Genomic DNA, 19,725 nt, shown 5'->3' on the forward strand with positions numbered 1-19,725 from the left:
TAGGCTGCCCAGTGATACATGCAACAAACAGATCCCTGAAACGTTCCTTTATTATTAGCGTCCACCTGTAATGGTGTGAGCCCGCCATTGCTTATATCATGGGAGCATGCTCTCTCATTTTAATACATTCTACAGGCGTTTGTAGTATAAGAGATTTTGTGGAAGAAGCATACTTTGCAAGTGGTCTTGACATTACTATATACATATATATTAAGACTGTCTGCCATCAGCTGACCATTTTACCGTTCTTCTCATTGTTCAGGCCTGCTGGCCGGGTCATGCTGATAGCGCTAGTACACTGCGGGAGGTGAACTGTTACAATGTTAGCGTATTGCGCTACCTCATGTCCGTCTTGCTCGTGGGAACGTGCTTGCAGCGGATCTGCCAGGGTGCTGCGGCAACAGGGATGAGACTCTCCAAGGGTGGGGGCCGCGCTACAGTGCGCTGAGCTCGCACCATCTTTACCAGACAGAAAAGGATTTCTGGGCCTAGCTAAATTTGTATGGGCAATTGATACGTGTGGGCAATGTCTCCAGCAGGTGAGCCCTCCACCACCTGGGCCCGGGTGGCACGAGGGAACGCCCAATGAGCCATAGCCCTCACCTGGGGAGAAAACACAGGCGAGAAGGGTCTCCTGGACCAGTCCTCCCCTACATTTCCCCCCTTTCGTTACTTAAGTAACGAATTCTTTAGCTCTTCTATCCTCCTACATTCTGCTTCGTCCATAACCGCCTCATCCCATGCAGGAGTTCCTTTGATAGGCATCCATGCTCTGCACACCCCCCTTAAGCTCTCACCTCTCCTGGCGTATTCATCTGGAGTACACGTGAGATATATACACCCACCATCTCCCTCCAAATCTACCCAAACTTCCTCGTACCATTCTAGTATGCGGGGCTCTTTGATGGTGGTGTGCCACAGCTTATCTACAATGGGCCTCATTACGACCCTGGCGGTAAGGGGTTAACGCCAGCGTTAGCTGCGCCGACCCCTTACCGCCAATTACGAGGTCCCCTAGCGCCATGGTGCTTTTAACACCTGCTTTTAGCAGGTGTTAAAATCCATGGCGCTAAGGGACCATGGAGTTAATTACGCCACCGTAATTTACGGTGGCGTAATTAACGCCTTCCCCACTCCCATTATGCCCTATGGGGCAAAAATGGGAATGGGGAAGGGTAAATGGGGATTGGGGATTTACCGCCCCGCCTAGGTCGGAATGGGGCGGTAAGTCCGCCAACCACCATGGCGTAAACGTTTACGCCATGGTGGTAAAGTCACGGCCCAGGCGGTAAGTTACCGCCTGGGTCGTAATGAGGCCCAATATCCTTGTCGTGATACATGGGCACCAATTGGTACCTGGGTGTGTTATCTATCCCTGTTTGTATTTGTGCTTCTTGCATTGTTTTTATTGTACCGTGTGAGTTGCCCATTGTCACCATCATCATTGCACCATTTGGTACTGCGCCAGCACAGACTCGAAGACCCACCTGGCACAGGCAGAAAATCAAAAGGAGGAACACCACAGCTGGCATCAAAAATTTCACAGTTGTTCCAAGCCACGAGGGGACCCAGGAGAAGATGTTATCGAACCATGTACTATCTTCTGCTCCGCCTTCCATCTTCATTTTTTCTCCTAGGTTGTGGACTGCTTCGATCACATGGGACAGGGAGCCGTTCTCTGCGTCTTCAGAAGGTACGAAAGTGCAGCAGGCACTTCCTATTTTTCGGCAAACACCGCCATCCATCGCCGTCAACAGGTCCAGGACATACCTGTTTTGCATGGTCATCAGTCGCAGAGCTCTTAGTTCGACATTTATTATGTTAAATCCTTCTTCAGTGTCGTTTGCCAGCTGAATTAAATATCTGGAGCCATTTTGCGTTTGCCCTTGCTTGGACACTTGATACGAGTGAGGCAAAAAATGTTTCTGCTGAGCTGAATAATCGATATTTGTCTGGGATCTGAGCCAATAGTTCTGATGATGCCTGTGAGATGTAATTTGATGCTCGTCTGTGACGGATTAGCACCTCTCCCTTGTTTCCAGAAGACAGGACATACATTTGTGATTCTGCAGTTGGTTGGGCCACACTCTGTTGTGTGCGTTCCTGTGTGCTTTTGCTTCCACCAATGTGGCTTTCTGGTATCACCATTAGAGCTGAGTGCAGAGTGGCCATTGAGCAGCTGCCACTCCATGACGGGGGGAGGTGTAGGTATGCCTGGTTGCCACATACCCAGTACGTGTCCATGAGGGCCGCAGTCCCTTTTCTTAGATCTGGGATGGTGAGGGTTTTGTTGCACTTCTTGTTCGTCCCCATGGACGTTCTCCCCTCTCCTTCGAAACATAGTTCATAGTCTATTTCACTCTGCAGCTTGAAAGGCTTTTCGATGGGCGTAACCCAGGTTAGTTTTGAAATGTGTTCCTTCCATACGGGTGTGCACGTTTCTTCTATCCATTGCAACTTCACCGGCGCCACACCCCTCAGTGCTTCAGCTTTACACATTACTTCTTCGTCCTTCCACTTGTTGTCAGAAAAAAGTGTCCCTCCAATTACAAAAAATGGTTCCTTCAGACATACCACCCCTGCCGGTTTTGGGTAGCACGTTTTCTCGTTCTGTAGCATCTGAAAAGTCACTTCATGTGCCTGGAAGGTGTTCTTGATTCTGCATAACGTAAGATGAAGGAGACATTGGGCATCTATAACTGGCAACTCTTTGGGTAACAGTACTTTGGGTGTACCTGATGCGTGAGGAATAAGGGAGCAGCCATAACAGCTCTCGTTTGTTGTTTGTTTAGCTGTGGCACTCATATCTGCATACCACTTATTTGTTTGGTGGGGGTGTCGTGGGTCTTCCATTTTATCTAGACCTAGCCCATAGTACTCATCATACTTCCTCCTCCCTGTTTCCCTCTTCCGTCTGTTATTCTTGTTCCTTTGGCGCTTCCCAACCTCCTGAACGAAGGGCAAGACAGACCCCCCTTTCTCGTTCCCACCCCCCTTCGCCCAGTCATCATATAATGTTTCATGTGTTGCTTTCATTCTTTGATTGTCTATGGCCATGGGGGCAGGTTGGCTGGTGGGGGTATTATACAACCAGGATATGGCAGAGGGGTTTCGGTCGTTTAAGCTGTGAGCATTGTAATTAGACATCTCAGGTGGGGACAGTGTGTTATTTTGCCTTTTACCCTTTGGCCCTCCATCTTGTGGGATGACAACATTGGATGGCGTAGTATAGTAGCCCCACACAAGTTTAGTTCCGTCCCATACCAAAAAATCACCTTCCCTTGTATTGGCATTGACACTTGCAGTTGTATTGGTCCCAGTAGTTGTGTTGTTCCCTCCCCCCTCGTTCATCTCGATAGAGATGAACGCTATGAACCAGTATGTAACCAGACCAAACATCAATGTAAAAAACAATACAATGCACGCAGATAGTCCACATTCATACGAATATATGCATTTCTTAGTTAACCACTCTCTAATTCTAGTAAATCTATCCGTTGCAGGCTGCCCGTTAGATGCCATGGAAGCTCCTGTTTAAGATATAAAAGTGCATTGAGTGCATACATGTAAACATTTTGCTAGCACCATTAGTGCCAATATACATGTGACGGGGAATGGAGGTGGGTGGGGATACGGGGAGGGGTATTCACAGACAAGGGTGTATACAAACTTATAATTTTGCATTCCATTATATATATATATATACACTCAACAAGATAAAAGTTAAAAACTGTTCCTTTTTTTTTTTTTTTTTTTTTATCCGTTGTGCATTTATTCAAGTTTGGTACCATCACATACACACAAGTTCATATTCAGTCATTCTGCTCAGTTGCAGCGTTTGCTGTTGTCTGTGCCTCCTCATCTACCTCCTCTTGTACGTCGCTATATGCCTTTCGTACATCGGTCACGTGCACCCAGTACCTCAACCCTTTGACCTTTACTGCCGTGGGCGTACAAAATATTACTTCGTATGGGCCATGGAATCGTGGTGCATTCCACCGACGCACAAAGCTTCTGACATAAATCCAGTCGCCTGGCATTAGCTGTAGCTGTTGCCCTGGCTCCGTGACAGCGCCTGTTACATTTCCCTCTTCCCTAGTGAAGGGTGGGGACAGTTGCTTTGATATCACGCGCGCTGCCCTTGTCAATTTCTTTAAATAGTCTGTGAACTCTTCTCCCAATATCGCGGCGCTTCTGTGAGCGTCTGAGTGTTCGCGCAGTGGTGAATGTGCTGTGTTCATCCATCTCCCAGTCACGATCTCGTGCGGGGACAAATGGTGGTCTTTGCTTGGCTGGTTTCTTAATTCAAATAGCGCAAGGGGTAGGCAGTAAATCCAATTCTTCTTTAATGAGAAGCATAGTTTTGATAACCTGCCCTTCAAGAGTCCGTTCATCTTTTCCACTACGCCATTACTTTGAGGATGATAAATTGAACATAATTCATGTTTTATTCCCAATAATGTAGTCACTTCCTTAAAAAGCTCATTCACAAAATGAGTGCCATTGTCTGAGCGAATCACGTCGCAAATCCCCCAGCGCGGGAATACTTCCCTTACTAGGAACTTGGCGGCGCTCTTGGCATCGGGTCGTGCGCAGGGTCCTGCTTCCACCCACCTTGAAAATGGACACACAACCACAATCATGTACCGTGCGCCATTACACCTTTCCCCCATGTCTGCGTAATCTATATGCAGTTCCTTGAATGGGCCAATGGGTTTAGGAATTGTTCCCCGGAGAGTACGTAATGTCATTCCTGAATTGTATATTTGGCATGTTGTACATTCCATTGCCAATCGAGACACATGCTCCTGGAGACAGGGCACGAACCATTCTTCCTGTATTTCTGCGGCGATGTGTTGTTTGGTGTTATGTGCAGGGAAGTGTAGCTGTTGAAATGCAATCTCTAATAGCTGGATTGGCATTACCACTTTCCCCGAGTTTGTTTGCCGCCACAGCAGGTCTGTTCCTGACTTGCTGCACCCTCGTTTTGTCCACATCAATTTTTCCTCTGCACTGGCTCCTTCTTGTAATTCAATTATTTGTGGTATGGGCATCATATTATATCCTTCTGGGGGCTCTTCGTTTCTCTTGTTTTTAAGCATGTACTCACCTGTGTCATTTTTCTGAAAATAGGAAGCCTCCTTGGCGGCAGCGTCCGCTGCCGCGTTCCCTAAAGACACAACATCTGTGTTGGATGTATGTGCTTGGCACTTTACTATTGCTACTGCAGTGGGGTTTTGCAGGGCCTCAATTAACTCTTTCAACAATTCTGCATGCTGTACAGGTGTTCCGTCTGCCCGCCTAAAGCCCCTACGCCCCCATCTTGGTAGGCCTCCATGTACTGTCGTTGTCATGTAAGCTGAGTCTGTGTATATTGTCACTGCACAACCCTTTGCTGCATGTAGTGCTTCTATGAGCGCAATCAGTTCTGCTGCCTGTGCGGAGTAATGTGATGGGAGGCGGTACTGTACCAGTGTTTCATACTCACTGTCTTCTAACCTCACTACTGCCATGCCAACGTGTTTTTCTCCCGTGTCCACGTCAATTGATGCAGACCCATCCACAAAGTACACTTCCCCCTCGCTTAGAGCGTTCTCACACACCACTGTGCCCTCCCCTCTTTCTCCTGTGTAGGTTGCACAATCGTGGTTCTGCATGTCCTCTAGTGTACACGCTTCTGTAATGAATGTGGCGGGGTTCACTGTCTTGCATCTCACTATATGGATGTTGGCGCTGGACAATATAATCTCGTAGGCTGTCGCCCGCTGTGTGGTCAGTGTGCTTTTTGATCTTTCTAATATTGCGAATAGTGAATGTTCCACAAACAATGTCACCGGGCAACGCATTACTATGGTGGCACGTTTCTCAATCGCGAACGCGGCTGCAGCGAGTGATTGCTCGCACGCGAAATGGCCCTGCATCACGGCATCTAAAGTACCACTATAGTAAGCCAATGGCTTGTGTCCTAAGGAAGTTTTTTGTGTCAGGACTGCTGTCATCAGTGTTTCTTTGCAGTGTGAGAATAGGTAAAACTCGCGTCCATAATCGGGGTTTGCGAGTACTGGAGCGCTTGAAATCAAATCTTTTAATGTTCGGAAAGAGGCGCTCATCTCTTCCGTCCATTCCATCTTCCTGTTCTCTTGTTGGGCCACCTTTAATGCTTGTAATAGGGGCCTGGTGTATGCCGCATAATCTAATATCCATGCTCGGCAGTAATTGCACATTCCCAGGAATTTCTGCATGTCTTTTACAGTTGTGGGTTTACCTACCGATCTTATGGCTTCTACTCTGTCTGGTATTATTCTTTTCCCATCTTTTAAAATTAACTGTCCTAGGTACAGGACCTCTGTCAGACAGTACTGTAGCTTTCCCTTGTCCACTTTGTACCCCTTGTTGGCCAGCAAAGTCAGTAATGTTATGGAATCTGTTCTGCATTTCTCTTCGTTTTGTGCGCAAACTAGTAAATCGTCTACGTACTGAATAATGGTGCTGTCAACTGATAGGTTTCCTAGGTCTTCATGTAATACGCGATTGAAGATGCTCGGGCTCTCACAGTAACCCTGTGGTAATCTGCAATGTTCATATCTTTTACCCCCCAGTGTGAAGGCGGTAAGGTATCTACTCTCTTCAGCCAGGGGTATGGAGAAAAATGCGTTTTTCAAATCTACTACTGGTGTCCCTGTTGCTGGCCCGTGGTACCCTGGCCGGGGTTTCTTAGTTGCTGCTGTCCCATTGGGAGACCATATGGGCTCCCTGGGTGTGGATGACCATAAGTCTCCTCCTCCTGGAACCCATTGTGTTGTCTACTTCTGCACTCCCTGGAGTAATGTCCACATCGTCCACAGTTCCAGCAACTCCCCTGGGGGCCCCTGGGACCCTGCCATCCGTTTCCTCCCATTCCCCCGTACCCCTGTCCGCCTCCTCTCCGGCCCCTGTACCCACCTCGTCCCCCTCGAGGGGTCCACTCTTGCCACTGCGGACTTCCACCTTGCTCCTGCTCAGTCCACTGCCGTTGTGCTGTTCCCGCCCAATTAGTTGCCACCCTTCCTTGGAGTGCTATTAGCCCCTCCTCCTCATCATCTCCCTCTCTACTGTGTGTGAGCGCGGCTACTGCTGCTGCAACCTTCACTAACTTTGACTGTACTAACTTCGCCTCGTCTGCCAATCTTTTCTGCGCCACCTCCTTCTCCCTCTCCTTTATTCGTTTACAATGGTGTACTATTATGCTCTGAATTTCTGGCCATCCCTTTGCTTCAATACCTGCTATCTTGTCAAGCGCCTTCTGCACTTCCTTTGGGAGCCCTCTCTTTATAATAAAATAAAATAAAGATGTCGATTGATACCAGGGCATGCCCGTTTCTGCTCTCCACATCTCTTGGACCCGAAAAATGTAATCCATAGCCTCTTCCCCGTCATTCATTGTACACTGCATCACTGACTGTAAGTCCGGTGTATCTGGGAATGTGTCGCGTAAGGCATCCCACACCCTAGCACGCACTGTGTTAAAGGAGGCCCCATCATGGCGGTCACAGTCTAACGTTACTCCCGGGAAACCGGCCTTAACCCATACCCTTTCAGCCTGATCGCCCACTGCTGATACAAGTAGACTTTTTACATCTCCTATGGCTAGGGGTACCCCGGCAGTATGTTTCTCAAAGGCATATATCCACTTACTTGCCCCTCCTGACAACGGGGGCAATAGCTTTAATAAATTGGCTTTATCCATCTGCGCCCATGGGATATAGTTAGGCCTCCCTCCTCCCCTGTGTATCAACGGGAGCTGTAGCCTTCCTTTTGTCGTTCCGTCCGGACCCGTTTTGGCTGCTGATGTTCCCAGTGATGCCATTTTTCCCACTCTGTTCCTTAGTCGCCCCGTCCACTCATCATCCAGGGTTCTCAGTGAACACGTACCTTCCTCCCCCTCGCTTCCCCCTCCCATCGCCATACTCAACCTGTCGCTTTCTTCTACTTCGTCCCTTATATCACACAGCAATTCCTCTCTAATTCCCCCAAGCCTTTCTTCGCTTACAACATCTCCCTCTCTAGGCCCTACTTCTATTATTCGCGTTGGTTCTTCCTCAATTCTGAACAGAATCTCGCCCTTTTTCCACCCCTCCTCGGGCTTTCTATTTTCACCTGGCGCTCTGGACGTACGCCCTGATCTAGTTGCATCTAGTGCTGTTCGTTCGCATATGTCTTTTATCCTCGAGAGCTCATCCTTTGCTATCGTCCGTCTTGATTCTAAATCATCTGTGAGCTTCTCTATATCTACCCTTTGTGCGCCTGCCTGGGCTCGCTCCCTCGTGCTTTCATATGGCGGAGGTGCCGTGGGCCGGTGGGGTGTAGTATCTTTCGGGGGAGGTATGTAAGTGGGGTCACTGTACCCCTCTGCGGGCACAGGCTTCTTTATTATCGGGTACAAACTTATTACCTCTACTGGTGGCGCTACACTTGAGCCTTCTTTGACATCTCTTTGTATTAGTAGTGGATTGTCTGTGGTGGACGGGAGATCAGGATTTAGTGCTGGTGTCTTAGGCGGTGGTATCTCTTCAAATAACCTCCAAAGATCTAATATTTCCCTCCTATTTTGCAGCTGCTTTCCTTTGTATTTTAGGAAAATGCATGTGGCCACCGTATCCAGAACACTTTTATCAAATGACCCTCCCTCGGGCCAAATCTGAGGTAACCCCTCCCCCTTTAGCTCGGTCACCCATTGGTCGTGATATTTTTTAATCCGCTCCACGTATCCCGGGAGATTCTTACAAATATGTGATAAGGGTGTTTCAGCCCCCATCTCTGTACCCTCCTAGTGCTGGTGTGTCTCAGTGTGTTTGTAACTACAATGTAAATGTAGTATCAATATTATTCTTTATATTTTACTTCACATTCAATGTTGGGTCCCTTTGGGCTCTCCCCCTCCCTGACTGCACAATACAAAACTGGCCGTACACAATGTCTATTCTGTTCTCCTTGAGGGGCACATACAAGAGCAACCCATCCTTTATTTTGACAATGTCAGCCTGGAAATCAAAAAGGTACTCACTCACTTCACTATATTGACGTTATCTGAAGAGGGAAAAAAGTTTTATCCGACCACACTTATCATGACCATTTAACTATTATGCATTTATAACCGCTCACACATTCACAACATCAAAATCTCTTCTAGCACATACGAGGTGCACACACCTCTTGGCACCATTCACCATTCAAGCTGCCCTCCCTTTCCTCCCTAGTCGGCTGTCCCTGTTCGTCTTATTTGAATATCTAGATGCGCATATATATATAGATATTAACCTGTTTTTCCCCCTTCTAATAGGACTCTTTTTCTCTTACTGTCTCCCTAAGTTTGTGCTAATCACAGTTCTATGTTCTCCCCCCTACCTTTAAGAAAAGAAAGGAAAAATGTAATAGCGATCACTAATGTACTCTCAGTGTCCCCTTTTGCTGAACACTTTTATTTTATACTCCACTTCTTCATATATTCCCAGTACTAGTCAAGATAGCACTATGCGGCGCCGCCTTCCACCCCCTTTCGGAGCTAGGTTCCCGTCACTTTTATCTCTTATTCACCTCTTAATCCTAATGGCCATATGCAAAGAAAAAGCAAGGAAAATTTAAGATGATCCTTAGTAGATCTGCGTACCCCCTCTTCGTTTCCTGTCCTACACTTCACTCCCCGCTCCCTTTAAGATCGCTCGCACTCAGTACTCACATGCCCGTCTTGAACCGATAGTCTCCAAAACTGGGTCCGTCCAGGCAGTGTCGCCGTCAGCTCAACAGTCAGCCCCGGCTCCGGCGAGCGGTACTCAAAGGGGATTTTTCAACCGGGATCCCGTACCCCCTCTCTATTGAGTGCGCACTTCTTAGTGTACCGGTCGCCGTTGGCGGGCAGCCTCCCGGAGCCGGCTCACCGTGCGTATCCCTTTTCGACCGGAGATTCTCGTGCCAGAAGGGGACGGTTATAAGGAGTTAGGAGGGAATAAAAATCACGCTATCGGGGTCACCACTGAAAGCAAGCGTCCCCAAACAGCACGATCCTCCCCGCAATGAGAGACAATGAAGGACTCTCCCAAAATGGGAATAAGGCCAAGACAGAGTGCGGGTGAGCGTAAATGGGAGTTTATCAATCAGAATTGGGCATGCAAAGAACTCTGCAAACTCCGAGAGCGCTCTGTCTGACAATCGCAAAGACAGGCGTATATATTTACAAAAAACGTCATCAAAACCTACATACTATAGGGGCCACAAGTTCTTTGGGATTGGGTGGCGACGACTAACTATAGGTGCTGCTGCGGCGTGGTTGGTCTTGGCTGGAGGACGTCACTGGTCACCCTCGTGGGTTGGGCTGGGCCTGGCAGGTCGGCTTGAGTTCATCCGGGCGGTGTTGGTGTGCCAAGGCGGCTTGTGGCAGAGACGAATGCCTTTCCTGACTTACTTGCCCTCAGCCATGCACACCGCAGTCATTTAGTCATTTACAGTGTTATTCTCTTTAGTAAATCTTCCAATAGGTTATTTTATAGGTTAATGCAACACAGGAGGAATGCACCTTGTGAGGGGTCTGGAGGTAATACATCGAGGCCTGGTTACCCGTGTCCTGTTGACCGGGGCCATAGGTCGAGGGGCTAAGCTTCGGGGCCTGGGACGGGTGGTACAGGTCTTTCTGTCTTGTTAGAAGTTGTTATGGATGTTCCGCTGTGTGTTGTCAAAGTGTTGGGTGTCCTGATTGTACAGGGCCATAAGTCTAAGACGGTCCGGTGGGTTGTGGGGTTTACGAGGGGGCGCGTGAGTTTAGACAAGGGTTTACTGCTGTGCTGTAAATAATGCAGGTGGCTGGTCGCGGCCTTGAGTGCTGCAGTGGGGTTACAAATCTTTGAAGGGGCTCCAGTCCGGTCGGGGGAGGTGGGATAGCGCAGAGCAGGCCTCTGTTCTCATGTCTTGGCAGCCTTCGCAGGGTGGGAGGGGGAAATGGCCTTGTACGCATTCACAAAGGTATCTCCCTCGTGTGTTGCTGAATGTAGGTAAAGACATCACAAACATTTGAACACTTTCTATAATACTTATTCAAAATCGCTTCAAAACATGCATTTAAACTTTGCTGGATGTGTCTCGATTATACCCGGTACGAGCACCATATTTGCACATTATATTCTAGCAGCTACAGTATTTTAGTTGCATGCATATACATTCGCAGTAAATGAGGTAGTAGTTGGGTCGGTGGATTACATAGAAAACGACCCGCCACTGTACGTGACGGTGGTGGCACATAAGGGGCCTAGACATACCCACATGATAAGTACGTTCTCGCGCATCCTTTACATGAGTTCATAGTATAAATGCATTCGCTTTCTCGTGTACTCTAGCAGCATTAGCTTGGTTTATGGCACAAAACCATGGGAGGTAGGCTGCCCAGTGATACATGCAACAAACAGATCCCTGAAACGTTCCTTTATTATTAGCGTCCACCTGTAATGGTGTGAGCCCGCCATTGCTTATATCATGGGAGCATGCTCTCTCATTTTAATACATTCTACAGGCGTTTGTAGTATAAGAGATTTTGTGGAAGAAGCATACTTTGCAAGTGGTCTTGACATTACTATATACATATATATTAAGACTGTCTGCCATCAGCTGACCATTTTACCGTTCTTCTCATTGTTCAGGCCTGCTGGCCGGGTCATGCTGATAGCGCTAGTACACTGCGGGAGGTGAACTGTTACAATGTTAGCGTATTGCGCTACCTCATGTCCGTCTTGCTCGTGGGAACGTGCTCGCAGCGGATCTGCCAGGGTGCTGCGGCAACAGGGATGAGACTCTCCAAGGGTGGGGGCCGCGCTACAGTGCGCTGAGCTCGCACCATCTTTACCAGACAGAAAAGGATTTCTGGGCCTAGCTAAATTTGTATGGGCAATTGATACGTGTGGGCAATGTCTCCAGCGCGTGAGCCCTCCACCACCTGGGCCCGGGTGGCACGAGGGAACGCCCAATGAGCCATAGCCCTCACCTGGGGAGAAAACGCAGGCGAGAAGGGTCTCCTAGACCAGTCCTCCCCTACATTAGCGACCCTCAAGCTGGGTTTCAGCGGAATAGAGGTATTTGGAGTCATTGCTTTTTGTTACACCTGCTGATTCAAAAATACATAGTCCTAAATGAAATGTACCTCTACGCAGCCTTTTTAGATTTAAAGACCGCTATCGATTCAGTCTCCAGGGATGTTTTATGGCAAATGATGCTACGATGTCATGCCCCTGTTGATCTGGTCTCTATTATCTCTGTTATGCATTCCAACAATACGGCTAGAGTTCCATAAGGGTTAGGTGGTATCCGTATTTTTTCTAACCGTGTCATATCTCCCCCATTCTCCTCCCAGTAATTCAGGTCCTCTCCAACCCAGATATACCCAGGCCCATCTTTTAGGCATTGGATCCAATATTGAGTATAATTTTCATCATCAGCAGGCTGTGTAAACACCCATCCATCAGGATCCCCCCCTTCATTTTCCCCACTATGTTTTACTGCTTTTCATTTCAATACTATGTTTATCAATACTCAAGGATAACACCAAATGTTCTTTTTGACTCAGAAGGTGATGGGAAGCAGCACCAGCATGTGGAGAGTCACTTGTAACAGTCCAGAATGCCAGGTGGGCACCCAATGCGAATACTCTGTCCAATGAGTCTTTTGCTTGCACTCTATTGACCTCACTTGATTTTGTTTTCTCCAGCATTGCAAATAATGCATGTGCCACGTACAGAACTACGGGGCACCCCATTGGTATTGTGGAAGCTTTTCGATAGCAAATGCAATAGCTGCAAGTATCTGCTAACATGGGAAGTGTCCCTGCATAACTTCATCCAGTGACCCACTGTTATATGCAAGTGGATTGTGTCCCTGTCCCTTTTTCTTTGTCAGTACTATTGTCATTACCTTTTCATCCGAATGTGATAACAGGTGAAATGTGTCCTTGGAATTGGGAGTTGCTAACAATGGTGTATGTACTAATTCAATTTTGAGCTCATCAAAATTCTCATGCATTTCATCCATCTATTGTATGTGTGCTTTATTTTTCTGCGCTTCTTTTAGTGCTTGCAACAATGGCCTAGTGTATGTTTAGAAATCAAAAACTCATGCTCTGCAATAATTGCACAAGCCCAAAAACTGATGCATCTCTTTCACTGTTTTTTGTCATGGAGTCTTGTGTATGGCCTGTACTCCTTCTGGTGTTATTGTTCTCCTGTCCGCTGACACAATCTGACCCAAGTTAACCACTTCTTTTTAACAGAATGACAATGTCTCCCTTTCCACCGTGCATACTTTGTCAGCTAGCACTGTTGGTAGTGTCACTGAATCCTTTCTACACTCTTCTTCTGTTGTGCTGCACACTAACACGTCATCAATTTCTATTACTGTATTACTGTGCTTGCAACCTGTAAATTGATCAAGTCCATTTGTATCACTCTGTTGAAGATGCTAGGCCCTTCACAATACCCCTGAGGCATGCTAGTATGTTCGAACTGCGTTCTACAATACGTAAAGGCAGTAAGATACCTGGAGTCTGTGTGTAGTGCAATGGCGAAAAAGGCATTCTTTAAGGCAACTACTGTGAAATATTGTGACTCCACAGGAACGCTGCAACCAAATTGTTGTGGGGTTTGGAAGCAGTGAATATTTTGCCTCAATGTCATTCAATGTCTTTCAGAGGGTGTAAATCCTGTATAAAATGCCACACCCCTGCCTTTGCCTTTTTACTTAGATAGTTAGCAGTGTTACAACATGATGAGCTCACCAGGATTATGCCTTGCTGCCATAAGGCATGCAATCTCTCATATATGCCCTCACATGCCTCTCGTGATAGGGGGAATTTCCTTTTCCATAGCTTTTTGTACCTCCTTGAACACACTATCAAGTTGTTGCTGAGCACTTTTTTTTATGTTATTTAAATATTTCCTTCCCTTTTTTGTCCTTTCTGATAATGTTTGTTCTACCCTCATCTTGCTTTTTATTTGTTCCTTGCTTGTCCTGAGATGCTCGTTTAGATTTGAATACCCCGCAGCTGCTTTTAATAACGGGTATACTGTAGAGGGTGGTGGTTCTCTTTCCTGCTCCTCCTCCTCTTTGCCTTTCTCCGTTTTCTGTCCTTCTCATACAATTTACAAAGCCCCAGAATGTTACAGACACTGTTATTTCCCGACCGGCAAACTACAACTCTGCGGGCGGGTGTCGTCCCACCTGTCAGGGTCAGACCTCCCAGGCGAGATGGCACCCGCTCCCGGTATTTTCACAGGAGCACCGGCACCGTTAGCTGGTGCCTGAAGTCCCGGCCGCCAGACTTGGAATAGCCCGGTGGCACTGGGGCCGGTCATTTTTTATGGGTCCGGCAGCAAACCGCCAGTAGCACCGGCAGGGTTACCGCCGGACCCTTAATGAGGTCCAATATCTCCTGTGAATATAATACAATGTTTTTGTATACTATTTTTGACCGCAACACAGTCTTAGGTTTTGATTAATCTAACCAAATAAGTATTTAGCATCAAAGGACACTGATTCAACAAAATTCCAGGGTTAGCACAAGTGACATCACGCATGTGATGACATCACAGGTAGTGATGTCACATGAACTATGACATGCATGGCATCAGTTCCTCTTTAACCCAGTTGATATCACCGGAAGTGGGCTGTGGGCGTAAAAAAAAAGGACATACATGTACAATTTTTAAAATACCAAATAGGTACTAAAGCAGACAAGAATATTTTAGATACCATTTTATCAAGGGTGCTGCCTTCATATGCCCATAGATGTGGTCATGATATCATTGGGTTAGACCCAATAGAATCAACATAGGCTGAGGCACTGCTATAGATATGCCTTGTCAGCATTGTATGGTCAGTTACTTCCATATTAAGCCAGTCATAGCTGCATGACAGGTACTGTAAGTAGCACCCCTACATTGCCCGTTGCTACAGTATCACAGTATCCTAAAATCCCAAGGCACCAACTATCCACATGAGCATTAATGCTTTGATTCATGATAATGATTTGTTATTTATACAGCACTTTCGGCAAAGCACTATAAATAACACATATTTAAATACAATTATCATTCTAACTGAAGGTTGTACTCATTTGTGTACCTCATAAGAATGAAAGACTTAGTTGTTCTTGCTGGGTTTCGAACCTGCAACCTGCCGATCAAACATAGTCAGTCAGTAATTAAAGCTTTACTCTGACTAGGCACAAATAAATACAGCAATACAAAAACATCCAGATTCATACACTTCTAATAAAATTCATTAAGCTATCCACAATCATGAAGATAAAATACTAGCAGATATAAATTACCACTCTAAAATCCAATACAAATTAATTCTAAAAGCAGAGCAACCTCGCAACGTCTATGTTTAGATTGCAACCCGGTGACTGGTACAATTAATACATAGTCAACTCTTTAATACAAACTCATGCAGGCTACTTCTGATTTTGTCAAGGACTTGGGCGGATTTGTAAGTAAAATGTTTTACAAGCAATTGCGGTTGCAAGAACTATTGGACACACTTCCCAAAACCTTCAACCTTTGTATGCAGGTTCTATATGTGTATCTTACTGTGACAAAGATGAACTTACGACTGGCTGTGTGTATTAAACATATCATGGCTTCATGTGTATTTTGGATCCCTGCATCCTTCAATAGCAGCTTCAAATACGTATATCTCAGATTAATGGGGCCTCATTACAAGTCTGGTGGTAATCCTGCCGGTGCTACAGGCGGGTTGCCGCCAGACTCTTAACATTTTACCAATGCCTGACTTCCTGGTGCCACCGGGACATTACAAGTCCGACTGCGCGGGAAGTCTGGCGCCGGTAAAATGTTGTTCCCCATTCCAGTGGAGTCCAATAGAACTGCACAGGAATCGGTTCATGGAATTACTGGCAGTGCTAGCGCTTCCGTGAAGAGTCTGCCTACTGCGGCTGCTGCACCCGGCAGAGTCACACCTATCAAGCAGCAGCACGGGCAGGCAAACTTGTAATTTGCCGGTCTGGAAACAAGGGTGCCAGTGACCTTACCGGCACCCTTGTTTCCGGACTGGCAGGGTTGCAATCAGGCCCCAAACGGTATTACGGTAAATTAACATATAATGTAAAATTGTTTCCTTTGCAGCTCTGCACAGAGGACATAAATCTGATCTCGAAGGGGAACATGACCGAGTGTACCAAGCTGCTGGGAGAATCCCTAAGCTCAACTGAACATATAAAGGTTGCTCGTATGCTAGGTGGATTTCATCCAAATGCATTTTACTATTGCCCAACATAGTGGCTGGTAGAATATCTGGTACGTTATTAAGTGCAGCCAGCCTAACTTCCAACTGTTATCTGGATTTTATTTTTGCCTTTTCTTTTAGGGTTGTTGTGAAAGCCCTGATACAACCAGTGGGGTCATCCCACAGAGAACCGGCATCCAGTTGGATTAACTTATGTTTTACATGCACAATCCAATGGCAACTCTTACCCTCATCCATTGCCAAAAAAGTATATCAGAGCCTCCCGATACAATTCCAACCCTACAGATCTCCATAATCTAACCAAGTATAACACTGGTTTCAAGGCGTGTATAGGGAAAACACTTTGACCCAGTAGTACCAAAGAGGTTGGGGCACACTTAGGCAACAAAAACAGTTTCTTTGTGAACGTATATTCCGATATGGTTAATGTTGCTGTATTGGCATAACTCCACACCTCAGATCCATAAAGGGATGCAGGTAAGGCTTGCTTCCCATGCAAATCAAGAGCCGGAGAGATTGCTCCACTACACTGACGGACGAAAAAAAGACTGAATTGCCCCACTCTATTGTCCCACGTTGATCTCAGCCTTGAGCTATTGCTCGGTCCATCCTGATCCCTAAGTAATCAAAACACGTGACCTGCTTCAGCCTTGTGCCATCAATTTGCATTTTCAAAGAACTACTCCTGGCAAACCCTGGTTTAAAAATCATAACATTAGTTTTGTTTGTCTCTAGCAAACGTATATTGCAGCAGCAAGCGCTCAACCTGCTGACATATCTTACCTATTTGTTATTAAAAATGCAATGCCACAATAAGAAAACATGTAAAAACTGACTCCGCAATGCAGGCTATACACATAATAACACTTATCGTGTTTGCTGTGGCCTTCATGACGTAAAGTAAAAAACGAAACAAGCCACAGTAAGACCTACAGAGATGGGGTGCATCAAAATGCCAATCTATCCACGTAATAACACTTTTCATGCTTGCCTTGTCATAGATTACAGAAAAATATACCATGCCACATTATGGAATGACTAGACTGGCCTCCCCCAAATACCAGTGTAGCCAGGCAATTACGCTTATCATGATTGGCTTGACAATTTGTACTGAGCATCGCTGATAAATCACAGTAAGACATTGCCAGAATGCTAGTCTTGCAATGTAATATTGGTGCTTGCTTCATTACATATGCACAGAATATATGCCATGACACAGTAAGAAAAGGCTGTACTGGCTGCACCCAAATGCCAAGCTAGACAGTTAATAACACTTATCATGCTTACTTTATTGTATATGGCCAGTAAAAATGCCATTCCACAGTAAGAAATGACTAGACTAGCTGTACTAAAATTCCAGTCTAGCCACTAATACATTTCAAACCTGTTCATCATTGATGACCTTTATGTATCAGTACACCCCTCTCCTGCCCGTCCCTTCCCTTCCCACATGGTCCCTCTCCCTCACACTCCAACCCCAAAATGCTCAGCCCAGTATTATCTCAACATCTCTGTTCCTCGTCCCAACACTTATGTAGGAGGCAAGGTGCTTCATACTCAAGTACGGGGACGAGGAAGAATGGGACTAGGAGTGGGGACTAGGAGTAATACAGATTAATGGTAAGTAACGCAGGTATAACAGAATCACACACATTCACCCACTACTTGCTCATTTACATATGCACTCATTCACCATTCACTCACGCAAGCACGTCCAGCTACCCAAATATCATGTACTCATTCACACCTATTACATGATATATACACACACACACACACACACACACACACACACACACACACACACACACACACACACACACACACACACACACACACACACACACACACACACACACACACACACACACACACACACACACACACACACACACACACACACACACACACACACACACACACACACACACACACACACACACACACACACACACACACACACACACACACACACACACACACACACACACACACACACACACACACACACACACACACACACACACACACACACACACACACACACACACACACACACACTTCCTTACCTACCAAAATCCATTCTCTGCAGGCATGATTCTGGATCCCATGCTCCAGCTCGCATGCAAGGCCTGTCATGTGCAGCAGAACACAGGAGCCACAGCTATCCATGCCCTGTGGGTTAGAGGGGTGCTCGGATTTCAAAATGAAATAATTTATTTTTGAAATAATTCTGAATGACCTCAAAAATAAATGATTACTCTTTTTTAAATCTGAGCCCCTTCCCCAGGGGTCACTGAGGCAGTGCAAGTGGTCGCATGGGGGTTGCCGGGTCACAGTTGCGACACTTAGCAACTCCCAAATGCCATCCCTTTTAGCATTGCTGTGAGGCCAAGAAATATATTAACTCATTGTGATGTGAGGCGAAGAAATGTATTAACACATTGTTGAAACACGTGTCTGAGTTCTTCTCTACTAAAGAGAATAAGCCTTCAACTGTATATTCAAAGACATAAGAGCCTGGCCATTCACTCAAACAGTTCATTACAGTTCATTAAGGAAACAGGCTAAGTGTTTTTTTTCATGGTTCCTGCTTTGAAATTGTGCAATTATAGACTCAATTCCATGTCATGTCCATTTTTTGCCATCTCTAGAATTACAGACTACTATGGATGAACCAAAAATGGGATGGTACGTCAAAGTATTTCTACACAACAACAAAAGTTCAATATTGGGCTCAGATGATTCTATCAGCAAAGAATGCAACCGGGCGATTTTTAGTAAGTAAAATGTATTTATGATTCATTTCATTCTTTTATAGAACTTATTTTTCTCTTACATATTACATATGGTAATCATTTCATGTCAAATCTCACTGTCATCATTTTCAGCAAATGTTGCTACTTACCATGATAACATGGAGAACTGGTTCTCTCCTGCTAATGTTTATTTAGCCAAGAATATGAAATGGATGAGTTGAACGTTTTCAACCGTCAGAGGGAGTGACATCCTGCAAGACTAATCTTTTCTTGTTACTCATCCTCTGCGAGTTCAACTGTGATATAATGGCCATCAAACGCACTGTGTTATAGGGCCTCATTACACGGTAGGCGGTAAACCATGGTGCTATTAGCACCATGGTTCCCGCCGGTACCATACCGGTACCAACATGAAGAAAAGGGGAATTACCACCCCATTCCAAGGTTGGCGGGGCGGTAATTCCCCCTTTCTCCGTGGCCCTTCCTGTTGGATTTGAAATTATATTATGCCTCCTATCGCAGTATTTGAATGTGTATTGGCCTACGCCAAGTTGTCTAAAATATCATGTAAATAGACTCCGCAGCAAGGTTTTGACCTTAACGAAAAGCTATGTAAGTCGCCATCTTGGATTTAGCCGCCATTTTAGGTTCTCTTGCAAAGTGGAAGTCACCCTGAACATCAAAATGG

The 19,725-nt window shown here is 46.0% G+C and overlaps 1 protein-coding gene across 1 annotated transcript in view; it reads left to right on the forward strand.

Annotated features, from left to right (window-relative positions):
- The window catches only part of LOC138491456 (calcium-activated potassium channel subunit alpha-1-like), a 1,832,603-nt gene that overhangs the window by 33,638 nt on the left and 1,779,240 nt on the right, over positions 1 to 19,725 (forward strand). Inside the window, exon 2 of the mRNA XM_069617974.1 lies at positions 18,933 to 19,058. Coding sequence (XP_069474075.1) covers positions 18,933 to 19,058 — 126 coding nt within the window. The remainder of the gene's footprint in view (positions 1 to 18,932; positions 19,059 to 19,725) is intronic.

This window comes from Ambystoma mexicanum, chromosome 10, assembly GCF_040938575.1.
Source record: "Ambystoma mexicanum isolate Mex_15411 chromosome 10, UKY_AmexF1_1, whole genome shotgun sequence".
Taxonomy (NCBI): Eukaryota; Metazoa; Chordata; class Amphibia; order Caudata; family Ambystomatidae; genus Ambystoma; species Ambystoma mexicanum.